The sequence below is a fragment of the Dromiciops gliroides genome, chromosome 1 (assembly GCF_019393635.1).
Source record: "Dromiciops gliroides isolate mDroGli1 chromosome 1, mDroGli1.pri, whole genome shotgun sequence".
NCBI classification, from domain to species: domain Eukaryota; kingdom Metazoa; phylum Chordata; class Mammalia; order Microbiotheria; family Microbiotheriidae; genus Dromiciops; species Dromiciops gliroides.
The window spans coordinates 706,703,951-706,728,387 of NC_057861.1; the positions used below are offsets into that span (position 1 = coordinate 706,703,951).

Genomic DNA, 24,437 nt, shown 5'->3' on the forward strand with positions numbered 1-24,437 from the left:
CATGGCTCAAGGAGAAGGAGCATTCCACCCTTGAAGAGTTACTGATTTTACAACTTCCAAAGTGGAAATGAAGATGAGAGGGGAGGAAGCAGTCTTTCAGTGGGCTCATGCTGTACCTATTAATTACCTATTAATGGCTATCTGAGGGTAATACAGACAGACTCAATTTCCACGTAGGCTCTACATTCTCTACACAAAGTTGTAACAAGTGATTATCTGGTCAATTAAACAGTACTAAAGCAGTATGACACAAGAACCTACATTTCCTTCTGAGTTATCCTAGTGCCTGCGCATCACGGGGGAGAGAGGGGGTATAAATCTGCGTCCTGAACTAGCCTGAGGGGCACTGTCTTGGTCCATAGTTCAAAGGTTCTGAGGAATACTTCTGCAGAAGAAACATGAGGATCTTCACACAATGGTGGCCAGCTACAGTTCTCCTCTCCAATCCAGGAAGATCTGCCTTGTATTTATCAGAATCATAAACTGTCTGTTCAAACCTTAATACGCTGGGTTTCCAAGGGACTTTCAAGAGTTTCCTTTAGGTTCAATGAACCTAATTCACACTTTATCTAGGGGCTATGGTGAAGACTTTATCTTGCAGTAGACAGAAAGAGGTTGTGGTGAATGCGGAATGCGACTAAACAGTGTTTTCATTCTTAGTGATTTTGATAAGGACATACTATGTAAGACTTACAGTCATTATTATCCTCTTTATCACCAAATAAACGTGTCAGTTATCCACAAAGCATACAATTAATTTGGATGTAAGAGTGTAATTTTAAAATTCTGAAAAACAGATTTAATCCTGAGAAGCAAATTTGTGAATAAACAAAATTATGCCATGTTAATAAGCTAAGTATTCCATATTCCCCCCAAAACATAATGTGTATGTAAACATTTTCTCAAATTCAAACTGTGATACAGGAAAGGAATTGAATGGGAAATAATCCACTTTGAATCCTGGTCAAAAAACTTAAAAATAACAACAAGCCCCTGGGTATTCCTATTTACAGGCAGATGTGCCATATGGGACGGAGACAGGCTCTGCTTTCTAGGTGAAATATTATGGGTGGACAGGGGAAAGAGAACGCAAAAGAAAAAGGAATCTGATATAACCAGGGCCCAGAACCTCAAGGAGATGGTCAGCACTAGTCTCATGAGAGCAGCTGACACAACACAACTTCAGGGATGTTAAGAAGGTGTCTGATACATCCTCTAAAATACGTCTGCCACTTGTTTCTTCTGTCATCACTCTTATGGCTTTATCCCATGTAAAAAGAAAAATGCAAATACCCTGGAGAAGAGTAACCTGGACTCTTCAGTTTACAGGGAGAAGGAGTTCAGATACCATCTGGTCCAAATCCCTCACTTTGCAAAGAGGAGGAGAGCTGTACTTAAGGTTGCCTGGCTGGTTGGTGACAACGCTCTGCTTTTCCAAGGCTCCCTGCACTCTGCTCTGATGCTCCCAGGTTTCTTGTTCCCCAGTTTCATCTTAATGAAGCTGGTTTTGGTCATTTATAGCTCAGTGTGAATGAGTTTTGTCAGCTCCTTCTTGATAACAGGTTTGGAGAATAAAGGTAGCAGTGAGTACCCAAAGATGTTTTTCCATATAAAGGAATCCACAGTGGGAGAGGAACTATTGAGAAGCTTTGATTTATGGTTTGTGAACACACAGAAAGGAAAACATGATCACATCAAATAGACAGATTAAAGTTCATCCACACCCCAGCGGATCAATGGTCAAAGAATATGAATAGGCAGTTTTCAGAAGAAATCATCAGAGCTGTCTGTAATCATACGAAGAAATGCTCTAAATAACTACTGATTAGAGAAATGCCCATTAAAACAACTCTGGGGTACCACCTCATACCTATCAGAAATGACAAATGCGGGGCAGCTAGGTGGCGCAGTGGATAGAGCACCAGCCCTGGAGTCAGGAGTACCTGAGTTCAAATCCCACCTCAGACACTTAACACTTACTAGCTGTGTGACCCTGGGCAAGTCACTTAACCCCAATTGCCTCACCCCCCCCCAAAAAAAGAAAAGAAGTGGCAAATGCTGGAGTGGATGAAAGAAAACAGGGAGTTGTAAACTGGTCCATCCATTCTGGAAAACAATTTGGAACTATGCCCAAAGAGCTATAAAACCTTCCTTGCTAACCCTTTGATCCAGCAATACCACTACTAGGTCTGTATTCCATTTTGGTACAAATTCATAGAAACTCTTTTTGTGGTAGCAAAGAATGAAAATTGAGGGGATGTTCATCAGTTGGGGAATGGCTGAACAGGTTGTGGCATATGAATGTAATAGAATACTATTGTGCTGTAAGAAATGACAAGGGGGCAGTATCAGAGAAACATGAGATGATCCATATGAACTGATACAAAGTGAAGTGAGAAGAAATGGGAGATCAATGGGCACAGTAAAAGCAATGTTGTAATGATGATCAAATATGAAAGACTTGGCTACTCTGATCAATGCAATAATCCAAGACAATTCCAAAGGACTCATGATGAAAAAATATTCACCTTCAGAAAAAGAACTGATGACCTCTGAGCGCAAGTTGAAGTAGACTTTTCTCAATTTTGCAGGCTATTTTTTGCAATATGGCTAATATGGAAATATGTTTTGTGTGATTTCACATGTATAATTGATATCATATTGCTTGCCTTCTTAGTGGGCGGGGGAGGGGTAGGAGGGAGAGGGAGAATTTGGAACTCAAAATTTAAAAAGAAAAGAATGTTATAAATAAATAATAAAGGTTTTGAAGAGTTAAAAAAGAAAAGACCACCAGGGTTCAAAACATCAATTTGATGGGTAGACTTTTGTAACTTTAAGAGTTACCTTTCCTCAATCTGTGGAATTTAAATGAATCAATATTGCCTGTTATATAGACAGACAGACATATTTAAATACATATTTGGATATACACACATATATATATACATAGTAATATTAATAAATAGGAAGTTTTACCCCCCCTTCTAGTGTATTAGAAGCTTATTTTCGGACCCACATGTACAAAAATATTTATAGCTGCTCTTTTTGTGATAGCAAAAAATGGAAATTGAGGGGATGCCCTTCAATTATGGAATGGCTAAACAAGTTATGGTGTATGAATGTAATAGAATACTATTGTTCTGTAAGAAATGATAAGCAAATAGATTTCAGAAAAACCTGGAAAGACTTACATGAATTGATGCTGAGCGGAAAATGAGCAGAACCAAGAGAACATTGTATACAGTATCAACAACATTGTGTGAAGATCAACTGTGATAGACTTAACTCTTCTCAGCAATACAATGATCCAAGACAATGCCAAAAGACTTATGGTGGAACATGCTCTCCACATTCAGAAAAAGAACTATGGAGTTTGAATGCAGATTGAAGTATTCTATTTTCACTTTTGTTGTTGCTTTTTTGTTATTGTAATTGTTTATTCTTTCTTGTGTTTTTTTTTCTTTTTGCTCTGATTCTTCTCTTATAACATAGACTAATGCAGAAATATATTTAATATAATTGTAATATATAACCTATATCAGATTGCTAGCTGGCCTCAGGAAGGGGAGGGAAGGGAGGGTGGGAGAAAAATTTTGATCTCAAAAAAAATTTTTTACATGTAATTGGAAAAAAATTAATAAAATTAAATTTAACAAAATAAAATAAGTTTTATTTTCCCTTATTCTATTGAATCAGAGTGAGCATTTCAAATCTAAAATCCCAATTTTTTAATGTCCTAAGTACTCTTATACAGCCTTTGAATCCTCACTTGAGGAATAATCCAAAACCACTTTCTTGGAACTCACCTGATAATTGACAGTACAGTAAATGTGAATTCTCCTTTGCTTTTCACTTTTATCACTAACACTTATCAAGAGGATCACTCCCTCTTTTAGCTCTAACTCCAAAGATAAACTATCACAGAGCATGTAGCATCAGAGATATGACTCTTTCATCCCATACTTCCTTGTTCACTAACCTTGACCAAACTAGCAAATATTCTAGACCTCAATTGTCATCCCTCTCAGGCAATTTTTGAGCTCAAATATCCCAAAGCAAACACTTGGAAGTATAGGTAACAGATAACACTTTGATTCTCCTATAAACTAGCCTAGGACCCCTCAAAGAGGTGGCGCATCTCCAATACTCATCAGACATAGGTCTTTTCCTATGTAAAAATAATATGGTTGGGAAGCCATCTTTGGAGCTGCCACACCACATAAAATATGGGATACTATCACCTCATCAACCTAATTTGGACAAAGATATGGATTTGTATCTCTTGTCAGCAATAAAGAAATTCCATTAGTAAATGTCTTTTAGGCAAAAAAAAACAAAACAAAAAACCCAAACCCAATTCACATCAGACTCATCTTGTTTCCTTTTATCAAGGTGAGGAATGTGCCAGAAAGCACATTTTTTTGTGCTGGACAATGAGGGTTAAGTGACTTGCCCAGGGTCACACAGCTAGTGTTGTTGTCTAAGGCAAGATTTGAACTCGGGTCCTCCTGAATCCAGGGCCAGTGCTCCATCCATTGCACCACCTAGCTGCCCCCAGAAAGCACATTTTAACAAAACGTTTTTGACGGTCCCTCATGCCATCTGGATGGTTAAGTGAATTGATGATCAATCTCACCCTGAGGGAGTTCTTTAAAGTGTCCCCCACTTTAATATTCTTATGTATGACTTTGAAGAAGGCATAGTGGCCTGCTTGTCACACTTTCAGATGACAAAGAATTAAGTGGAGGGGAATGGCTAAAATGTGGGGGAAAGAAACAGGACCCCCCTGTACAGTTTACATAAAACACTGTGGACTAAACTATGAACTACTTGCAGTTTTCATGGGAGGATTTGAGCTAAAGAAAAAAGTAATTTGGAGGGTGAAGGTGATTTGAAAGACTTTGAAATCTGAAGAACAGAAATTGAATATGGGGAGGGGAACTCTGAGAATCTGAGAAGTTGTGGGAGAAGGAAGGAGGACTCCAGCTGAAAGAGAGGGATTTGAGGAGGAAGACTTAAGGAGAACAGAAGAGCCTAGAAGAGTATAGTGGAGGTGCATTAATAAAAGCTTTCAAGATGAAGGAGAAGAGGAGAAGGACTCAAGGAGAAGAGGAAGGCACCTGTTAAGACAAAATAATACAGACATGCTGTTAAAACACAGTAAGAGTAAGACAAAGAAAAGGAACCTGGGTGTGGTTGCAATTTCACATACAGTCCTCTTTATTCTAATGTGGAAATGAAATGTTCAATTTATTTCGTATTTGTTTAGAATTAAAACAGAGAAGGGGAGGGGGAGACAGAGACAGAGAGACAGAGAAGGAGAGAGAGGAGAGAAACAGACACAGAGACAGAGAGAGTTACCTAGCACTGAGGGGCTAAGTCACTTGCTCAGGAAAAGGATGTGTGAAAAGTAGGCCTGAAACTCAGGGCTTCCTGGCTCCAGGGCCAGTTCCCTTTCCACTACACCGTGCTGCTGCTCTCTTCTTCTCTACATTTGCCTGAAACAGTGGGGTGAGAGGAATACACACCTCTAGAGTAAGGAGTAGAGGAAGCCTGCATCTCATGAACCTCATCATGTCTGATGCAGACCAAAGGTGGCTGAACACACAGAAAGTCTGATGTAGGAACACATTTGGCCCAACAGGCAGACAGGGGAGGACAGGGAGAAAGGAGAGGGGGAGTTCAAAATGAGGGAGGGAATGTTGATCCATTCAAAAAAAGAAAAGTGAAGAGGGACTTGGCTCATCCAGGCATGGGCTGAAGCTTACTCTCTGACAAAAGCAGAGAGGCTAATATCCCGGACTTCCCTCTAAAGGAAGGGGGACCAGCCATGGGGAAAGTCCCTCATGAATCTGATTCTTACAGGATGGGAACGTGGAGGAGAAACAACCAGTGTGCCTTAGAATGTATGGCAAATGATAAGAGGAAGGCTGGGTTTGGTCTGAATCGCACTCGAGATCTGGGGAGATTTCAACGAGTTCAGAAGATAAGTAAGCCCCTATGGCCTAAAATTCTATAGAGGGAAGTTAGCCCAGGAAAGGACAGGAAACTCTCAAGAAGGAAATTCTGAAAAAGTAAAACAAACAAACAAAAACCCCACTTATTCTGATTAGGAGAAATCAATCAATCAATCAATCAATGAGCATTCGTGAGGCACTACGATGTGCCAAGTACGGTGCTATGGACCGGGCATACAAAGACAGGAGGGAAGCCGTCTAAAGAAAGTGATGCAGAGGCCCCGGGAACAGACTCACCAGCCAGCTTGGATTTTTAAAAGAAGTACCAAAGTGGGAAGCAGAGACCGGCTTTGGACTGTAAAAACAGCAGTGTGACCCTCCCTCCAGCATAGTGTGAATGCTCAGAACAAATCCATCAACCAAGAAGCATTTAATAAAGGCCTGCTTTGTTCCGGGCTGGGCGCTGCATGCTAGCGACACAAAAACAAGAATGAAAACAGTCCTGCCCTGAAGGAGGCTACATTCTGTTCAGGGAGATAACTGTGAGTCAAGATCTGCTTAGGGCGGATGGGACGATGACAACAGTCATCAGAGAACAGGTGGAGATGCTCAATGTTTATTTTGTTTCTGGTTTTTCCGCTGAGGAGAATTTAAAAATATACCAGAATGAACAAAATGAAACATGGCTACTGCAGGGCATTATTAAATGTGGAGATGAGAGAGCACCGAGCTGCCAGTGATGGGTTCATTCCCAGGCCCACATGAACCACGTCATCAGGCTCAGAAAGAACTAGGAGGGATGATGGCTGAGTCAACGTCAGAGAACAGAGAAAGACTGTGGAGAAAAGGGAAAGAATCATTGGATGGAAGAATGGCAAATGTGGTCGTAATTTCCAAAAAGGGAAGAGAATATAGTCTACAAACTGTAAGTTAATGGGTTTGACTCAGATTCCTGGAAAAATTCTCCATCACATGAAAGAGATGAATATCTATAAGTAGTAGTGATCACTACAAACCAGCATAATTTAATTAAGGACAGGTCATGCCAGATGAACCTTATTTTTCTTTTGGATTGGGTTACTAGATGAATAATTAAGACAACAGCACATAGCTTACCTAGATTTCAGCAAAGCATCTGACAAATTCTTTCATGTTACTCTAGTGCACAAGACAGAATGATATGGTGTGGATGAAGATAGAATTAAGGAGATTCACAACCAGCTGAACCCAAGTGAACTAACTGAAGTTCAGTATCAACCTGAAATGTCTCCAGTGGAATACCCCTGTGCCTGGTCATGTGCTGTTAAACATTTTTATCAATGACTTGGAAAAAGGCACATCAAATTTGCAGATGACAAGAAACTAGAAGGCAGAGTTAACACACTAATTGATAGAGCCAAGATTCAAAAAGATTATCATGGGCTAGAACACTGGGTCAAATCTAATAAGAATTTAATAGACATAAATAGAAAAACTTACACTTCAGTCTTTAAATTCTTCTCACAAATACAGGAGATGTGACTAGATAGCTGCTCGTGTGAAAAAGAAAGATCTGAGGGTTTTAACATCACGACATGGCAGCCAAGAACTAGGCTGCACCAAGAAAGGCTTCATTCCCGAGGCTAAGGCAGTGACAGGCCCATGGTCCTTTCCTGATTAGGCCACATCTGCATGGTTCTATTCAATTCTGTATCCCACAACATGGGAAGGACACCGCTAAGCTAAAGAGCATCCTCAGGAGGGCAGCCAGCCCAGTGGAGATCACCACGTTCCACAATTCTGTATCCACAAGCGCAGGAGGAGTCAGCAATATGACCCAGCAGCCAGAATGGCCGATAGGGACTTAGAATGGAAAGAAAAGAAGAGCATGCAGAATAAGGGAGGGACGTTCTAACTGGACTCTGCCTTGGTCCAAGGAATCCGTCCAATTCTGGACGTCGCATTTAAGGAAAGACCCCAACAATCTGGATCCCGTGCAGAGGAGGGTGAAGAGACTAAAAAGCCCCCCACAGGAGGCTCAGTTGGGGACGTTTAGCCTGGAGAGGACAAGACTTAGGGGAGACACGATGATTGTCTGTAGTGGAAACATGTGAAGGGCTGTCATGCGGAAGAGGGATTCAACTTGTTTTCTTTGGCCCTGGATGGTAGAATTAAGACCAAAGGGTGGAATTTGCAGAAAAGCAGATTTTTGGCCCAATATATGGAAAAACATCTCAACAATTGGAGTTGTCTCAAAGTGGAACAGGCTGCCTCAGGAGGTTGTGAGTTCTCCATCCGGCAAAGGCTGGACAACCACCTGTTGGTGATGTGGTAGAAGGGAGTCTCCTGCTCAGGAATGGATCAAACTTGGTGATTCTCAAGGGATTTCCGACTCTGACTTTCTAGGATAAGAGCAGGGCATGAAAAGAACATGAGGTTCCTGAAGCCTTAAGCAGGGGACAATAATACGGTTGGGATCCGGGGAGGAGGGGGACTACGGCACTGAAGGAAACTTCACCTCCTTCACAATTTGTCTAGGATTTAGCCTGATGATCATGAAAAACAACTAGTAGACCCATTATCTATATTCAAGGTACACTAACAGAAACCCTAGAATCCCCAAATGCCAATGACTCTCGCCATGGGAATGCAAGTGTTGTGATTTCAGGGATTCTATGGAGTAACCAGGGAGGAAAGGAAAAAGTCAAGAACAGGAAATCAAAAAGAAAAGTGAGAATAATTTCCATCTTAAATTTGTGAGCTAGATAATTACCATTAATAATAACTAATTGGTGGTCACATATGGTTCATTTAATAATCTTTTGGACGCCTCCTTTGACATTATAGGTGAAGGTAGATTACACCCATTCACAGAGCAGTCGGTGTTATTCAATGTGCTGAAAGGTAATTCCAGCCCTGGGTTATCCGCTAAACTGTAATTTGCAATCCTTCTGAATGACTTTGTATTCCCTAATTGGACCCAATTTTCACTGAAGCCACTGGGTGCTGGCCTAAGTAAGACTTTAGCAAAGGGCCCTTTTGAATCCAACACTGCTGGAGCATGTAAAGCCACAGGGACGTCTGCAAGCCCTTCCAAATACAAAAGTGAGTCTGGGCCACAGTCATCCCACAGCTATAGCCAGGAGTCAGTGAGGTACAGAAGTAAAGTGAGGACCCCCGTTTCACAATGTGGCCCGAGGAATCCATCTCAACGCGTAACCACCTTTGGAACTGGGTAGAAATCATCTGTGTTTTCAACACTGACCTCCACAACTGAATACAGAAAACACTCTGCGGGATCAGACCCATGCTCTCTCCAATACCTGACTGCCAAGGGACGCCCCAGTGACATCCTGCGGGGGTGACAGTGGTTCTCCCTGACATCAGTCCTAACGACTGGGCGTGTATCTTTTGGTAGTGCTCTCTGGGTCTGTAAGAGTTTCTAGGACCTTTGGGAATCCCTTTGTAGCATCTGCCTTGGCCTTCCTTGGACGCCTGAGTTCTCTAAGTTTACTGCCTGTTACAGCAGGCCTGGCCCTCCAGAGGATTACCTTTGCGTATTCAAACATGCGTAGGTCAGTGTACATATCCAAAGCCAGATTCTCGTGTCCACTGCGTTTGTACAGTTTGGCAGCCTCGTGGAACTTTCCTTGGTAGGCAAAAACATCTGCTAGAAACAGTTCATTGTTGGTCTCTCCACGCTTCTTCCTCTCCTGGAAAAATGAGCAGCACAGGAAATGGGCTCTGCAGGCCCAGGCAGGAAGCAGCCTTTACAAAGGTTAGACAGAGCTATTTAAGGTACCCTCCCAGGCTTTCCCTCCCTTGGGAAACCAGAGGGGACAATTACGCATTGGTCTCTTTCCCAGGTTTCTGGTGGGAATGCTTGACAACAAAGGCAGGTTTTCTAGGACAAGTTAACATCCAAAGAGGACAATCAGATCGTGGAGGTGCAAATGTCTGCCGTGAGGGCTGCATAAATTCATTATGACAGCTCTCCCGTGTTTTCTTTCAAGGAGAGGCCTCCAAATGCCTAAAGGCCTGGTGTGAGGAGCTGACAAATGCCTATAAACACCACACAGGTGTGGCTAATTCAGCAGAGGTGTGCAGGGGAGGAAGGGAGGTCATGGTGGAAGTGAGCACAGGTATCAGAAGATCAGGCCTCTAAAGGTCACGTGATTTTAGGGCCAGAAGGAAGCTGACAGATGTCTTCATTCTGCGGAGGGGAGACAAGATTTAAAGCAAGCTCCCCTAACTCTAGACCCAAGCCTCTTCCCACTGCAGCCCAGGCTCGGAGTGCTGAGGTTCTGTGGTTGTCAGAGAAGAGATCCTCTGATTCTGTAACCAGACAGCAAGTACTCTGTTTCAGAGAAGGGGCCGGGGGTGGAATGACATCCCAATAAATCTCCAACAACACCCACAAAAGGAAACAGCTAAAGAAAATTTTAACAATGAAGAAGCAAAGCATATTTTCTTTAAAAACCTCTGCCTGTGAGGCTTTTGTTGTCAAGTATTCCCACCAGAAACCAGGAAGAAACATAGAGCGTTTATTTTCTCCTCCTGTGTTAGAGAGTATTCACTGATATGCAGCCAAAGTATTTGTAAAACTGGGTATTCCAACAGGTTCTTTTGCATGTTTTCTCTTCAACTGTATTATAGCCTTTCACTCTGAGTAATGAGGCACTCATTACTTCATAAGCTGGTCCGTTCCGTGTTGTGGGTCAGCTGCCATTGCTAACAAGTTCCTTCCACTAAGTTGAAATCTGCCTCTGTGGAACTTCTACATGGCTAACTTCATCTTCTCCTCTGATAATCAATCCTTCTTCTACATAACAACCCATGTGCTCTGAGGACGAGGATGGTGTCCCATCCCCTGCCTCCCCCAGTTATCTTCTCCAAGGTAAATATCTCCAGTTCCTTAAACTGCTCTCCACAAGATTTCCCATCCCCCTGTCTCAGGACACATTCCATTTCACCAATGTCACTTGTGAAGTGTGGCCCCCGAGATGAACAGCCTTGCAGATGGGGCTGAACAGTGCAGAGTTCAGTGGGACTTTTGGGGACGCTCCTATTAATGTAGTCTAAGACTCCTTCAGCATTTTTGGCAGCCAAATCACACTGCTGATCACACTGACTTGGCACTCAACTAAAACTAGATCTCTTTCCCATGACCTGCTGTTAATCCAGGTCTTCCACATCCTACATTTGCGCAGCTTTTTTTTTTTTTTTTAGGGGCAAAATTCTACATTCATCTCTATTCAATGTCATCTTGTTAGCTTTGGTCCATTGTTTTGGTCTTATCAAGATCTTTGGGTATTCCAATTCTGTCACCCAACATATTTGTTATCTCTCCCAGCTCTGTGCTCCCCATAGATTATATAAGCATATCTTTCATGTCTTTATCCTTGCTGCTGATAAAAATGTGAAACGGGACAGGGCTGAGGACAGAGCCACTAAGCACACTACGAGGTGTCTCCTCCCTAACGGACATCGATCCATTAATCAATGCTCTTTGCCTAAGAGTATTATGTGGTGCCTACGTCAATGAGCTGGGTTAGGTAGAGCACAGTGTTAATGAGGCCAAGGTTACAGGCTGAATCTTTACATGGGCCAGTCCACACTAACAGACTGCCATCTCAAATCCTAAAAGCTATCTAGCATAATGCATGTCACTGGTGGGAAGAAATGGAGCACACCGTATGGATGGACCAATGCAAATCTGTCACTACTCCTAGAAAAACAATTCTGTATGCACGTTCTCCTGATGGGTGGGTAGGAGGCTGCATTTTTTTATGGAAGGCCCAGTGTATATTTTCATTGTTTTTCTACAGCTTGTTACCATTTAGAAATTCAAATGTGTTATACACTCACGTATACTTACAGAAAAATTTTGTCAGAATAGAATACACATTTGTGGCTCATCCATTCAACAAATGGTAAGTGCTTAAAGTGTGCAACAAGATTGGCTGCCTTGGAGAGAGATACAAAGATAAATAAGGCATGCTCCCCGAGCTCCAGGGGCTGCTTCTTACACACCGCTGACCCCATGGCACCTAAGTTCAAATGCTTTGAGTGGTATCATCCAGAGAACTGGGGGAGGGGGGAAGAAGGCTGGGGATGGAACTTAGGTTTGGGGATTCCTGGAGTCATCCACTCATGAAACCACTTGATTATTTTACCACACCGGGTTCTGATGACACACAGATGCATAAAGCAGAAAGAGGAGTCAGGCCATGCTGCTCAGAATTCTCCTGGCTGCTAAGAGAGCTGCCCCCACATAACTCATCGAGAAGCAGAAGGGTCTTTCTTGAGAAGGAGGAGGACTTCAACCAGTCTTTTACCTCAATGCTGTTGATCAGCTCTAAATACCGGAGATCTTGTACTCTGGTAAATGCCTAAAGGAAGGAGGGAAAAAAAGAAACAAACAAAATCAGTGGCTTCTACGTGCCAAATGTCTGTAACTGGTCTGTGGTAGAAAGTCTAGAAAGGAAACAAGGAAGAAAGCGCAGGTAATGATTAATCGGTGAGTTTTTGTGTAAGCTACACCTCCTGGAGAGAGAAGCCTTTATCCCTGGGATTATCCTACAAAAGAAACAGAGAAAGAGATCTGGGCAGATCAGTCCCTTTGGGATTAGACAAAACAAAATTATGATCCTGCATTCTATGATTCTACTTATTAGGGAGTATCCCTTTGCACTGGGGGGGAAAAATGTGCTGGTTTGTAAAGGGAGGTGGCTTGCATCAGAGTAGAGGTGAGCAAAATGTAACTGAGTGATAAAAGACAGCAAGTACATCTTGGAGACTCAGAGAAAAACCAGAAGGCAGATGTCTACCTGACAGCTCAGCAAACGTTGTGCAATGGGGGCAAACACATTATCGTGCACAGAGGGAGAGAGGAAGAAAGTCAGAAAAGATAAAGATGGTTTCTAGCAAATGGAGAAAAATGTTATCACTCAAACTCCCCAAGAGACAAAGCCTTGCATAAACTGTAATGCTTCAGCTCTTGCCTGAGACCTGTAATAAAACAGGTCACTTTAACCCACGGACTCCCAAAGCCTGCCAGGCTAAGAGGAGATGTGAATGTTTCACAACCCATTCTATTGGCCTAAACATCAAGAATCTCTAATGTCATCCATTTTTAATTTGGACATTTTTCTCTAAAGTCCCTCATCTGGATTCTGATGGCACAAACTAAGGACGATAAAAGCCCCAAAGATTTAAAATGGTTTGCAAGGAGGGGGCAGCTAGGTGGCGCAGTGGATAGAGCACCCGCCCTGGAGTCAGGAGTACCTGAGTTCAAATCCGGCCTCAGACACTTAACACTTACTAAGCTGTGTGACCCTGGGCAAGTCACTTAACCCCAATTGCCTCACTTAAAAAAAAAAAAAAAGGTTTGCAAGGACACTGATAATCTGTGGCTTCTAGTCACCTGCACCAGGCTGCTAGTTTGTGTGGTGAACAGAGTTTGAAATCTAAAATCTCGCTTCACACATTTACTAGCTTTGTAACCCTGGACAAGTCACCTACATTCTCTCAGCCTCAGTTTCCTTTTGTATAAAATAAGGAATAACAACATTTGTCTCAGAATCGAAAAAGGTGATGTATAAAGTGCTCTGCAAACCTTAAGGCAATCACAAATGCCATCACTATGACAGCAATGTCATTGTCCTCATTATTATGTCCTCCTCTCTAAAATGCCTGAAAATGGAAAAGTCATCTGTGGGGTTGAAAAGGAAGGCTCCCATTTGTGGCCCGCTTTGGGCACCACGTAAGCCCTCTGAAGAGCTTGGCTCCTGCTCCTGAGCCATGGGACATCCGGACAGATTCTGTTCACGCCCACCCCGCCTCCGGCCTGGTTCCCAAGCTGCAGACTTGGAGGGATTGCCTGGGTCACAGGGCCTTCTACAAATCTGTCCCGGTGTTCACCATAGAGGCAGGGGATCAGGCCCCTGAACAAAGTCATGAGGAGGCAGGACCAGAAAGCAGCTCTTCTCTGACATCTAGTGGAGAAACCCAGCCATCAGCAGAGGGTGTCTGCCTTCAACAATTCAATCCCATAAACACTGAGTACCTACCATATCTAAGGCACCCTGCACCCTAAATACACCATCCTCGCTCTGTGAGGCTGAAAAAGAGAAGGCCTATGGGGCTCTGAGACCCAGTGCTCAAGTTTTACACCCCAGAGACAAGTTACTAGCTTAATAAAATCACTCAAATCCGGGGCTTACAGGGCGGTCATAAAAGAGAACTTATGTTACCGGTCTTTGGGGAAGGCTCTTTATTTGGGTCTTTACCCTTCTATCCCAGTCTGTACTGAAGGCAAATGTGCCCAGGACGGCAATGATGGTTTGGCTGGCTGGAGTGTCGAGTCTGTGAAGGGGAGAAAGCTAGCCAATCTGGAAGGTGAGTCTGATGGTGAAAAGCTTTGACTGTGAAGACAGGAAGCTACATTTGGCCCTAGAGGGAGCTTCCTGAGCAGGGAGCTGATGTGGTCAGAGTGGGATCCGTGGGATCAGAGTCCATCTGAGAGAGGCAATAAGGGCCTGACAGGGGCAGTGGCTCTGTGGATGAGGGGAGGAGGGAGGCAAGAGACACTGTGGAGGCAGAGAGGCTGATCAGCTATGGCGGCTGAGGGAGAGTGAGTCTGGAACCCTCAAGAGAAACAGACAAGTCACCAGTGGTGGGTGTGTGGACCAAGATGGGCCTCTGCTTGGGACCTCCTGAGTCGGAGGTGCCTACAGGACACAGCTTGAATGCGATGTGGGACTGGAGCTCGGCACAGAGACCGGGGCTGGAGGCAGAGACTGGGAATCATCTGCAGAGAGAGAACTGATGAGGTCATCAGGTGAGAGAGCAGAAGGCCCAGCGCAGAGCCTTGGAGAAGCCACAGTTATAGGAGGGGATGTGAAGGGTGAACCAGCGGAGGAGGCTGAGGAGCAATCTGACTGGTAGAAAGAGAACACGAAAACCCAAGGGAAGAGAGGAGTCTCTGGAGATGAAGGCGCTCACTAGTGCCCAGTACTCCTGGATAGCGGCTATTGGATTTGGCCATCGGGGGATCACTGGTCACTGTGGAGAGGAGGGTGTTCAACAGCAATGGCATCAGGAGCCAGACTACAAGAGGTGGAGAAGAAAGAGGAAGTGGAGACAATAAACGCAGACAGCTTTTTTCTAGAAAAGCTATTTTTTTTTTTAGCATTTCCTAAGCAAGAAAACAACAAGGTGACTCAAATGTATGAATCACAGCTCTGCTGCCCTGAAGCTAAGCAGGGATCAAGGACGTTTCTCTTTTGCAAACTGAAGACACAGCGGTCTCTTCCTCTACATTTAGAGCCGTGGGAAGAAAGCCGCCATCATTTCATAAGGGCACCACTTAAAACCCATCAAATGCCATGTGGGTTTAATGCTGTAAATGGTCCACCAGGCTGTAAATCTAGCCCTCTGACATTCAATTAAACGCTCTACCTTCTTAGCTGTCTCAAACTCCAATCCTTCTAGCGCCTCCATGGCCAGCTCTCTCCAGTCTGCATCGGTCACCCCCAGACAAGCGATCTGGTAGGCTTCTTTGTACATCTTCCTGTCCAGGTACTGGTACATCGGGGCCGACTTCAGGTTTTCCATGAAAGGCAATTGTCAAAAGGGAAAGAAAATGGCTATTTTCAGAATTAAAGCAAGAGTACAATTTATGAGACTGTCTTTCTCCATAGGAACTCGAGCATTTCATTACAAATCAGAGCCGTAACAGAAGTAATGCATGTGTTTATATTTTGCCTCCTCAAGAATTCAAAGTATTTTCAGATGTATATTTACTTGTTCTAAGCTCCTTGAGGGCAGAAACAGTCTTCCTTTTTCTTATTTGTACCCCCAGAGCTAGCACAGTGCCCAGCACACAGTGGGTGCTTAGTAAAGGTTTACTGAAATATTTCTCCTCATTCTCATGAAGTAAGGCAGCCAGTGTGAGTCTCATTTTGTAGAAAGGGAAAACAGGCCCCCAAATGTTTAAAAAAGAGCTCTCGGGCCTCTCTGACCACTACATTGTCTTGTGCTGGCCCTTGTCCCTTCTCCTGCTTCCTAAATCGAGTCACTTCTTAAGCTTTCATCCTCAGCCTTGGGAAAATTCACAGCTTTTAGCTCCTCACAGACAACTCCAAAGTTTCTCTCTGCAGCCCTGAGGTGTCCCCCAGGAGCCCCACAACTCCAAACATCTTATTTGTATTCAAACTAAATACATCTAAAAGGAAACTCCTCATTTTGCCTCCAGACGTCCTCATGGCTGTCTCGGAAGCCAACCTTATTTCTGGGTATCTGCAGTCATTTTTTATCCTACCTTAGCTATTTAGTTAATAAAAGGCCTAGCCATTCTTCTGCCCTAGTGCTAACTGAATGACTGACTGCCCAGATCTTTTGCAATAGTCCCTTCTCCAATCTTACTTTCATCCCTCAACATTCAGGCCCTGTATCTTCCATCACTCTGGCTCCGGTTCTCTCTCTCTCTCAATCCAGCCCATGATCCACCACTGGCTTAGTCAGAGATCAGGCCAGTCTCCTGCCCAAGAACCTCTGAGAGCTGAGTCACAGGCCTTTGGAGGGGAGGGAGCTCAGGGACCATTCCTGCCCACGCCACACCTGGATGAGCTTCCTCTAAAGCCTCCCCGAGCAATGCTCCTTCAGGCCCCTGCTATGGGGAGCCCAGCCCTGGGCCAGGGCTACAAGGGGGAGGAGGCTCTTGGCCACATCAGGCCTGAGCTTGTCCCTTTGCCATTTCTGTTCCTCCCTCTGCCCTCGGGAGCCCAAGAGTACAAGCCGAACGCCTCTTCCACAAGACAAGCCTTCAGACGCTGGAAGACAAGGAACAAGACTCCAAGCCAACCCTCCTGGCTCCTTTAACCCACCCTCCTACAGCGCCAACTCAAGGCCTGGCACAAGACAGGCGAGCAGAGTGTTGGATGTGGAGGCAGGGAGACCCGAATTAAAATTCAGACATTTCCTAGACCATTCATTGAACCTCTATGCCTCAGTTTCCTCATCTGTAAAGTGGGAACAATAAAAGCACTTATTTTGCAGGGCTGTTGTGAGGATCGAATAAAGTCACTTAAAAAGTGCTTTACAAGGGGCAGCTAGGTGGCGCAGTGGAGGGAGCACTGGCTCTGGAGTCAGGAGGACCTGGGTTCAAATCCGGCCTCAGACACTTAACACTTACTAGCTGCGTGACCCTGGGCAAGTCACTTAACTCCAATTGCCTCACTTAAAAAAAAAAAAAGTGCTTTACAAACCTTGAAGTACTTACTACATGAATGCTCACTTTTGTCTATCATTATTAGCTGTCCTCCTCCCCCTCCTGCCTCCCAAATCCAGACCAAACTCCTCAGCCTGGCACGCCCCCACCCCCAGTAAACCTTGTTACTCTGATGTGAGCCAGTCCCATAGCTCACCATGACTGGAACCCGTGGTGCTCATCCTGTCTCCACCCTTGCAACTTCGCCACGCCCTCCACCTGAAATGCCCTCCCGCTCCTTCTCCTCCCTGGGGAAGTCCTCACCAGTCCTGCTTGGGAGCTCCCAGAGTACCTGTGTCTGATACTATCTAACTGCTTTGCTGGCCTATGTGTTGTCTTTCCCATCACTCCTCGAGTGTTGTATCTCCTACTTCTTGTGTGTTCCCAGCCCCAGCAAAGGGCCGGGCGCTGAGAACACATGCATGTGCTCACTAACACTCTGTACTAACCAGGATCAGCCAGGCTTGTCTGAGCATTCCAGGTAGGGGAGTTTTAAAAATAAAATAAGTATCCAGGGAACCGCGTGACTGACTCTGATTTGCCCTGAGATCCCCCCTCCTCCTCCTCCATCCAACAGTCTCAGGGTCTGCTGACCCACTCAGCCGCCCTAACAAACCAACCATTGCCCAAGAGGAAACCAGAAACCACCAAGTGACTGTGAGGCTTTTGCCCTGCTCTCCCGGCCACCCCACAGGCTGGCTAGAGGTACGGCAGCAGATAAAGGGCCTTTGTTTTGAGGCTTCTCTCCCCAGGCCCCAGTGGTTGTGCTGTGTCAGCCAAGCGGGCTGTGGTGGCTGGGACAGGGAGGCTGCTGCTGCTGGACCCTCTGGGGGGCTTCAGCACAGAGGAAAAACCCAACCCTCCACTCAGCTTATTTGTGCAGGCTGGAGGGAGGGAGGGACAGAGTCTTCCTTTTTGAATGATTTGTTTTTTTCACTTCTCATCTGCCTTCATGCCACACATTGGAACCTCCACAAATAGAGTTCAGCCGGATTAGATCTGAAAATTCTCCTTTTCATTGGAAGATATCTCCTCCCCAAGACATTATTCTGCAGACTCTTCTCTATCACCTCCATGTCTCACTCCTCTCCCCCTCTCTGCAGAGGGCAGTCAGTGGGCACAGTGGAGAGCGCACTGGGCCTGGGCTAAGACAGAACTGAGATAAAATCCTGCCTCAGACACTGACCAGCGGGGCAAGTCACTTCACCTCTGTTTGCCTCGGTTTCCTCGACTGTAAAATGGCACACCTACCTCTCAGGGCTGTTAAGAAGATTCACTGACACATGATGGGAAAAGCGCTTAAGGCACAGTACCTGGCACACAATTGGGGCTATATCAATGCTCGTTCCCTTATTTCTCTACTCACCATCCCCACCTCCAAAAAACAAACCCAGTGGTGGGGTCTATTTTATTGGGTTTACTGATGCTAGTGACCACCCCCTCCCACCACCCTAACATCACCTTGAGATTGCTTTGTCCATACACTGATTTCTACATGGCGTCTCCTCCAATAGAACGTAAGCCTGTTGAGGGCAAGAACTGTTTTGTCTTTGTATCTCTGGAACCTGGCACAGCATCAGGCATGTGGCAGCCATTTAATCAAGGACCAACCAACTGACTGGCGCATTACCTGGGGCACTTCCACTGCTGACATAGAGAAAACATGGAGACAGAAGATTTTTGAGCCATTGTAGCCCACGACAAAGCCTTGCAGCTTCTGCTGGTGCACGGGGAAGTTGCTGGCTTTGATGTTGAGGTAGCCTCCTCCAGAGAAGCAGAGCATGTCCTCACACTGAGTGTTCCAGGCCACACTGTTAGCATTGGGTTCCTAGGGAGTACAGATCAATGACCATTATATCAGACCCACAATAAGGGCTTTTCCCTTAAGAGACCATGGCCGCCTCATTCCTCAAAATGAGAACCATTCCCCAACTGATCAATGGTCAAATGATATAAACAGGCAGTTTTCAGAAGTAATCAAAACTATCTATAGTCATATAAAAATGTTCTCAATCACCACAGATTAGAGAAATGCCAATGAAAACAACTCTGAGGTCTCACATCACACCTGTCAGAAATGACAAACACTGGAGGGAAGGAAGGAAAACAGGGACACTAATGCGCTGTTGGCAGAGTTGTGAACAGTCCAAGCATTCTGGAGAACAGAATGTAACCAAACTACACCCAAAGAACTACAAAACTGTGCATACCCTTTGACCCGGCATTATCCTACTAGGTCTGTATCCCAAAAAGATCCAAGAAAGAGGAAAAGGGCACAGAGGTACCAAAAGATTTATGGCAGCTCTGCTCATGGTGGCCAAGAATTGGATAGGAGATAACCATCAATTGGGAAATGGCTGAACAAATTATGGTATATGACTGTGAAGGAGTACTAACTACTGTGCTTTAAGAAATGTTGAAAAGGGTGGTTTCAGAAAAACAGGCCAAAACTTATATGAACTGATGCAAAGTGAAGTAAGGAGAACCAGAAGAACATTATACATAGTAACAGCAACATTGTGTGATGATCAACTAAGAAAGACTTAGCTCTTTTCAGCAGTGCAACGATCCAAGACAATGCCAAAAGACTCAAGATGGAAAATGCTCTCCCCATCCAAAGAAAGAACTAGGGAGTCTCAATGCAAATTGTGACATGCTATTTTTGCTTTGTTTTTTCTTTCTCATGGTTTTTCCCTTTTGTTCTGATTTTTCTTTTACAACATGACTAATGTGGAAATACACTTAACATGATCATACTGTATAACCTATATGAGATTGCTTTCTGTCTTGGGGAAGGGAGAAGAAAAGGAGGAAGGGAAAAAATTTGGAACTCAAAATCTTACAAAAATGAATGTTGAAAACTTTCTTTACATGTAATTGGGGGGGGGGAAATAAAATACTACTAAGTGAAAAAAAGAATGTTAAAAATGAATTTTTAAAAAGAAAAAATAAAAGTTTGATAGGAAAAAAGAGCATAAGGCCTTTGTCACAGTTTTAACATTGCATCTTTCATTTCCAAATGGATATACAATTTTTAAAAATGTGTCCTTCATACAAAGTTTATTATATACTACAAAAATACAATCCGCAAGGGATTTTTTTTCAAAATTTCCTGCTTGCTTGGCTTTTGAGCCTCACAGAGACCTCAAAAAGAAATCAAAATCAGCAGTCGGAGGATCTTTTATGCCCAAGGGCAAGTTCTAAGAATTCTACCCTGCCCTTTCTACCACTCCCTTGTCCTCTGGCCCAGAGGATCCCCACCAAACATACAACCTCCCAAGCTGCATGAATTCCCTGGAAAAGGAATGGGGGCAGGAACAAGGGTCACAAAAGTAGACTGAGTACAGGGAGTGAAAGTGGAGGTGCGCTGGCGGGGGGGGGGGGGAGGACATTAGAACTCAGGTCTACCTCTAGCTTAGAAGAAGGTCAGTGGGATGAAAATGTTACAGCAATAGGAAGCAGCTTCTGCATGAGGAGGTATGTTCCCCATCCTCCACCCCCTCCCACTTAGCTGCTCTAGTTATCTACCATCAGCAGAATTCTGGAAAACTCCAGGGACACAAGAAAGGAACCAGACTGAGCAATGCCCATCCTTCCTCTGCTATTTGGAAAGAGCTGCACAGTCAAGTAGGAAGGACCCCAGCTCCCTGCATTCCCGGCTTCATGCAAACCCTCACTCACTATCTTCAGTGAGAACAACTGGGCAGGGAAGCTGGTGGCTACCTAGCCAGCCTGTCCCTCCCTTCCCCTGGCACACTAACCTTCCTCCACAACAGAATCAGATGCTATGCATACAGTGCCTATCCTTGAGGGGCTCAATCATTTGACTGGGATTATCTTGTTGACTCTCCCCACATCCCTGATCAAAAGGCCTTTAAATCTCCATTGGGCCATCACCTGTATGCCGGCTGGCCAAGTGGTTTGTTCCAATCTCCTACCTGGAAAAGCAGTTCCTTGGTGTGAATATCATACACCAGGCAGGTGTCGTTTTCATCCACCACTGCTAACTTGGTGCGGGAAGCGCTCATGTCCAGGCATCGCACGGCCGTGGCCTGCTTGAGCAGGACAATGGCAAACAGATTGTCTACAAAAATCTTCAGAATCTGGAAAGGTTTCAATAACAAAGGTTAGTCGCTGCCTTCGACAAAGCCCTCGGCATGGGGAAGGTCTGATGAGCTCCTTAGCACAGAGGAATGGCTCCTGCTCATTTCACAAGGACCCTTTGACCCCAAGGAAAGGAGCTGCCGTACACTAACATTCTGATGCCTCAGAAGAATCCCTTCCTGCCCTGGTCCTTCAGATACGGAATGGTCCAAGTTCCCACTGACTTCCACAGGGGTTCTGGGCAATACTCTGCAGCCAGGCTGATGTTGGGCAGCCTCATCTGTGAGACCATCTGCCTGCCTCTAATGCACACAGGCTACTGCTCTGCTTTCAAGCTCTCATACACCCCCCTTAGAACTTCCATATTTTGAGCAAATTTGGGCAAGAGTCTCACCTCACCAAGAGATTCAGGGTACAGAAGACCAAAACAAGAATCAAACAGTAACTGCCTTTTGAGAGCTTAGATTCCCAAACAGGAGAAACAGAGAGGGTTTGTATGTATGTGTGGATATGCATAGGAACATGTATGTCTGCATTACTCAAGGTCTTGGGGTGGGGGGGAGGGAATGAGAAGGATCAGCACAGATTTCACACAGGAAGCAGCCCATAATATGAGTCTTAAAGAAACTGAGAGATGACCAGAAGCAAAGACAAGGAGGGAGGGCATCTTGGCCTCAGGGTTGCCAAGTGCAAAGAGGGCAGTGTCGAGGATGAGCAACATTGAGAAGGACAAAGCTGGTCTAGCTGCACCAGCACGTGTGAGAAGGGCAGGAAGGGAGATCAGGGCCAGGGCATTAAAAGACAAAGAGGGGCACTTATATTGGATCCTGAAGGCACCAGGGAGCGACTGGTATTTACTGCATCTCAGGAAAGCCACCTCATTGGCCCGTAGAGAGTGGACCAGTGTGGGGGAGACTTGAGGCAGAGAGATCAATCAGAAGATTACTGAAGTAGTCCAGGAGACAGGCAATGAGGGTCTGAACTACGATATGGCCACAGGAAGGGGGAGAGAGAAGGGGACTGATTCGAGAGATAATTTGGAAGTAGAAATCACAAGATACAGCAACTGATTAGACACATGTGGTGAGAGGAGTCTAGGATAACCCCAGGATTGTGAACATGAGTGACTAGGAGGAGGGGGAAAGGAGAAAATAAGCATTTATATAGCACCTACTATGTGCCTGGAATTGCGCTAAGTGCTTTTCACAAATATCCTCTCATTCAATCCTCACAATGATCCTGTGAGGAAGATGCTGTTATTATCTCCTTTGGACAGTTAAGGTAACTGAGGCAAACAGAAGTTAAGTGATTTACCCAGGATCACCGAGATAATAAGTACCTGAGGTTGAATTTGAACTCAGGTCTTCCTGACTCCCAGCCCACAGTTCTATCCACTGTACCACCAACTGCCATCAGGATGGTGGTAGCCTGGACAGAAATAGGGAAATTCGGAGGAGTAGATTTGGGGGGTCGGGGAAGATCATGAGTTCTAGTTTGGACATTATGAGTTTGAGATGCCTACCGGACATCCAGTTAAAATATGCAAGTGGAACTGAATATACAGCTTTGGAAGTCATCCATGACAATCACAGCACAGGAGCCAACTGGATCATGGAGTGAGCGAGAGTATAGATAATAGTCACTAACGATGATAATGATAACAATGATGACGCTTACATTTATACAGCACTTACTATGCGCTTGTCACCATGCCAAACACTTGACAATTATTATCATATGATCCTTACAAAAACCCTGTGAGGTAAGTGCTGGTTATAGCCAAAGAAACTGAGGCAAAAAAGGGTTAGTGACTCGCCCAGGGTCTCATAGCCAGTAAGTGTTTGAGGACAGATTTGAGCTCAGGTTTCCTGACTCCAGGTCCAGAAAGCTGTCTTTCGCATTAACTGCCACTTGAAGAGGACAGAGGGTGCAGGACAGAGCCTTGGGGTACAGCCACATGTGGGGAAGCAATGTGGATGATGTCCTGGCTTGTATAAAAACAGTCTCTCAAAAAGAGAATCTGATATTGGCTCTAACTCCCAAATTCTAACGAATGTGCCAGGCTGCAGCCATGCTTAGCTCCGAATCTGATCCTATCTTCTCAATGAAGTCATTCCAAATGGGAAAATCCCATCAGCCGCATCCCTTTTAATGCAGACTGGCTCATCCCGTTTGCAGATAACAAAGCTAGTAGGGACGGCGAGCACACTGACAGACTAGTGCCTGGGCTGAGTCTAATGACAATGTAACACAAGGAAATGCAAAGTCTCCCTCTGCCCAAGTCCAATGGGGATGGCGGCACGGAGACAATAGTGCCACTCAAGAAGGCTGATAAGCCAGGGAGTATCAGAAGAGGGTAAGGGGAGGCTCTCGACTCTACCCCATGTGAACAGAGTTGAAGCACTGAGACGTTTAGCCTGGACGAGAGGGGCCTCCTGGGGCACAGAGAAGCTGTGTTCCAGTATTTCTGAAGGGATAACAAGCAGAAAAGGGAGGAGACTGACTGGCCCCAGAGTAGGCCCAGAAGTAATGTCGGAGAAATGTCAAAGAGGACAATTCAGGCCTGGAGAGGGAGGGGTTTCCCTCTGCGGGCAGGTGGGGTGAAGATTCCTTTCAGGCTCAGCACTAGATGGACGCTGGAAGGCATCTACGTTCTGCGGCCGGCCCTGATTCCTAAAGGCAGAACTAGGTCATCATGCCCCAGCAACAAGCAAATATTCCGTGTCTATCTTGGGCTTTGCCCCTGGAGAGAGGATAGAGGCTCAGCTCTAGGTATACAGAGGAAGCAGAGAACATAGGGTTGGCATTCTCTTGTCGGACAACAGCGATCATTAAGGTCAAATCCTTTTCTGGTGCAAAGAATTCAGAATTAAGGAGATGCCCATCCACTGCGGAAGAGCTGAACAAACCGTGGGATGAGATTATGATGGAATACTATTGTGTTGTAAGAAATGATGAGCAGGGGGCAGCTAGATGGCACAGTGGTTAAAGCACTGGCCCAGGATTCAGGAGTACCTGAGTTCAAATCCGGCCTCAGACACTTGACACTTACTAGCTGTGTGACCCTGGGCAAGTCACTTAACCCCCATTGCCTAAAAAAAAAAAAAAACTTAAAAAAAAAAAAA

The 24,437-nt window shown here is 44.9% G+C and overlaps 1 protein-coding gene across 4 annotated transcripts in view; it reads right to left on the reverse strand.

Moving 5' to 3' along the window:
- Nucleotides 1-24,437, reverse strand: part of IFT122 (intraflagellar transport 122) — a 73,109-nt gene that overhangs the window by 15,997 nt on the left and 32,675 nt on the right. For all 4 annotated transcript variants that reach the window (XR_006354161.1, XM_043978008.1, XM_043978011.1 and 1 more), the window contains 5 exons: nucleotides 21,147-21,311; nucleotides 18,839-19,036; nucleotides 15,399-15,539; nucleotides 12,275-12,328; nucleotides 9,488-9,649 (listed from right to left, as the gene is read on the reverse strand). Coding sequence is in view for 3 of the 4 variants with exons in the window: in XM_043978008.1 (XP_043833943.1) it covers nucleotides 9,488-9,649; nucleotides 12,275-12,328; nucleotides 15,399-15,539; nucleotides 18,839-19,036; nucleotides 21,147-21,311 (720 nt within the window). In the remaining variant the exon portion in view is untranslated. The remainder of the gene's footprint in view (nucleotides 1-9,487; nucleotides 9,650-12,274; nucleotides 12,329-15,398; nucleotides 15,540-18,838; nucleotides 19,037-21,146; nucleotides 21,312-24,437) is intronic.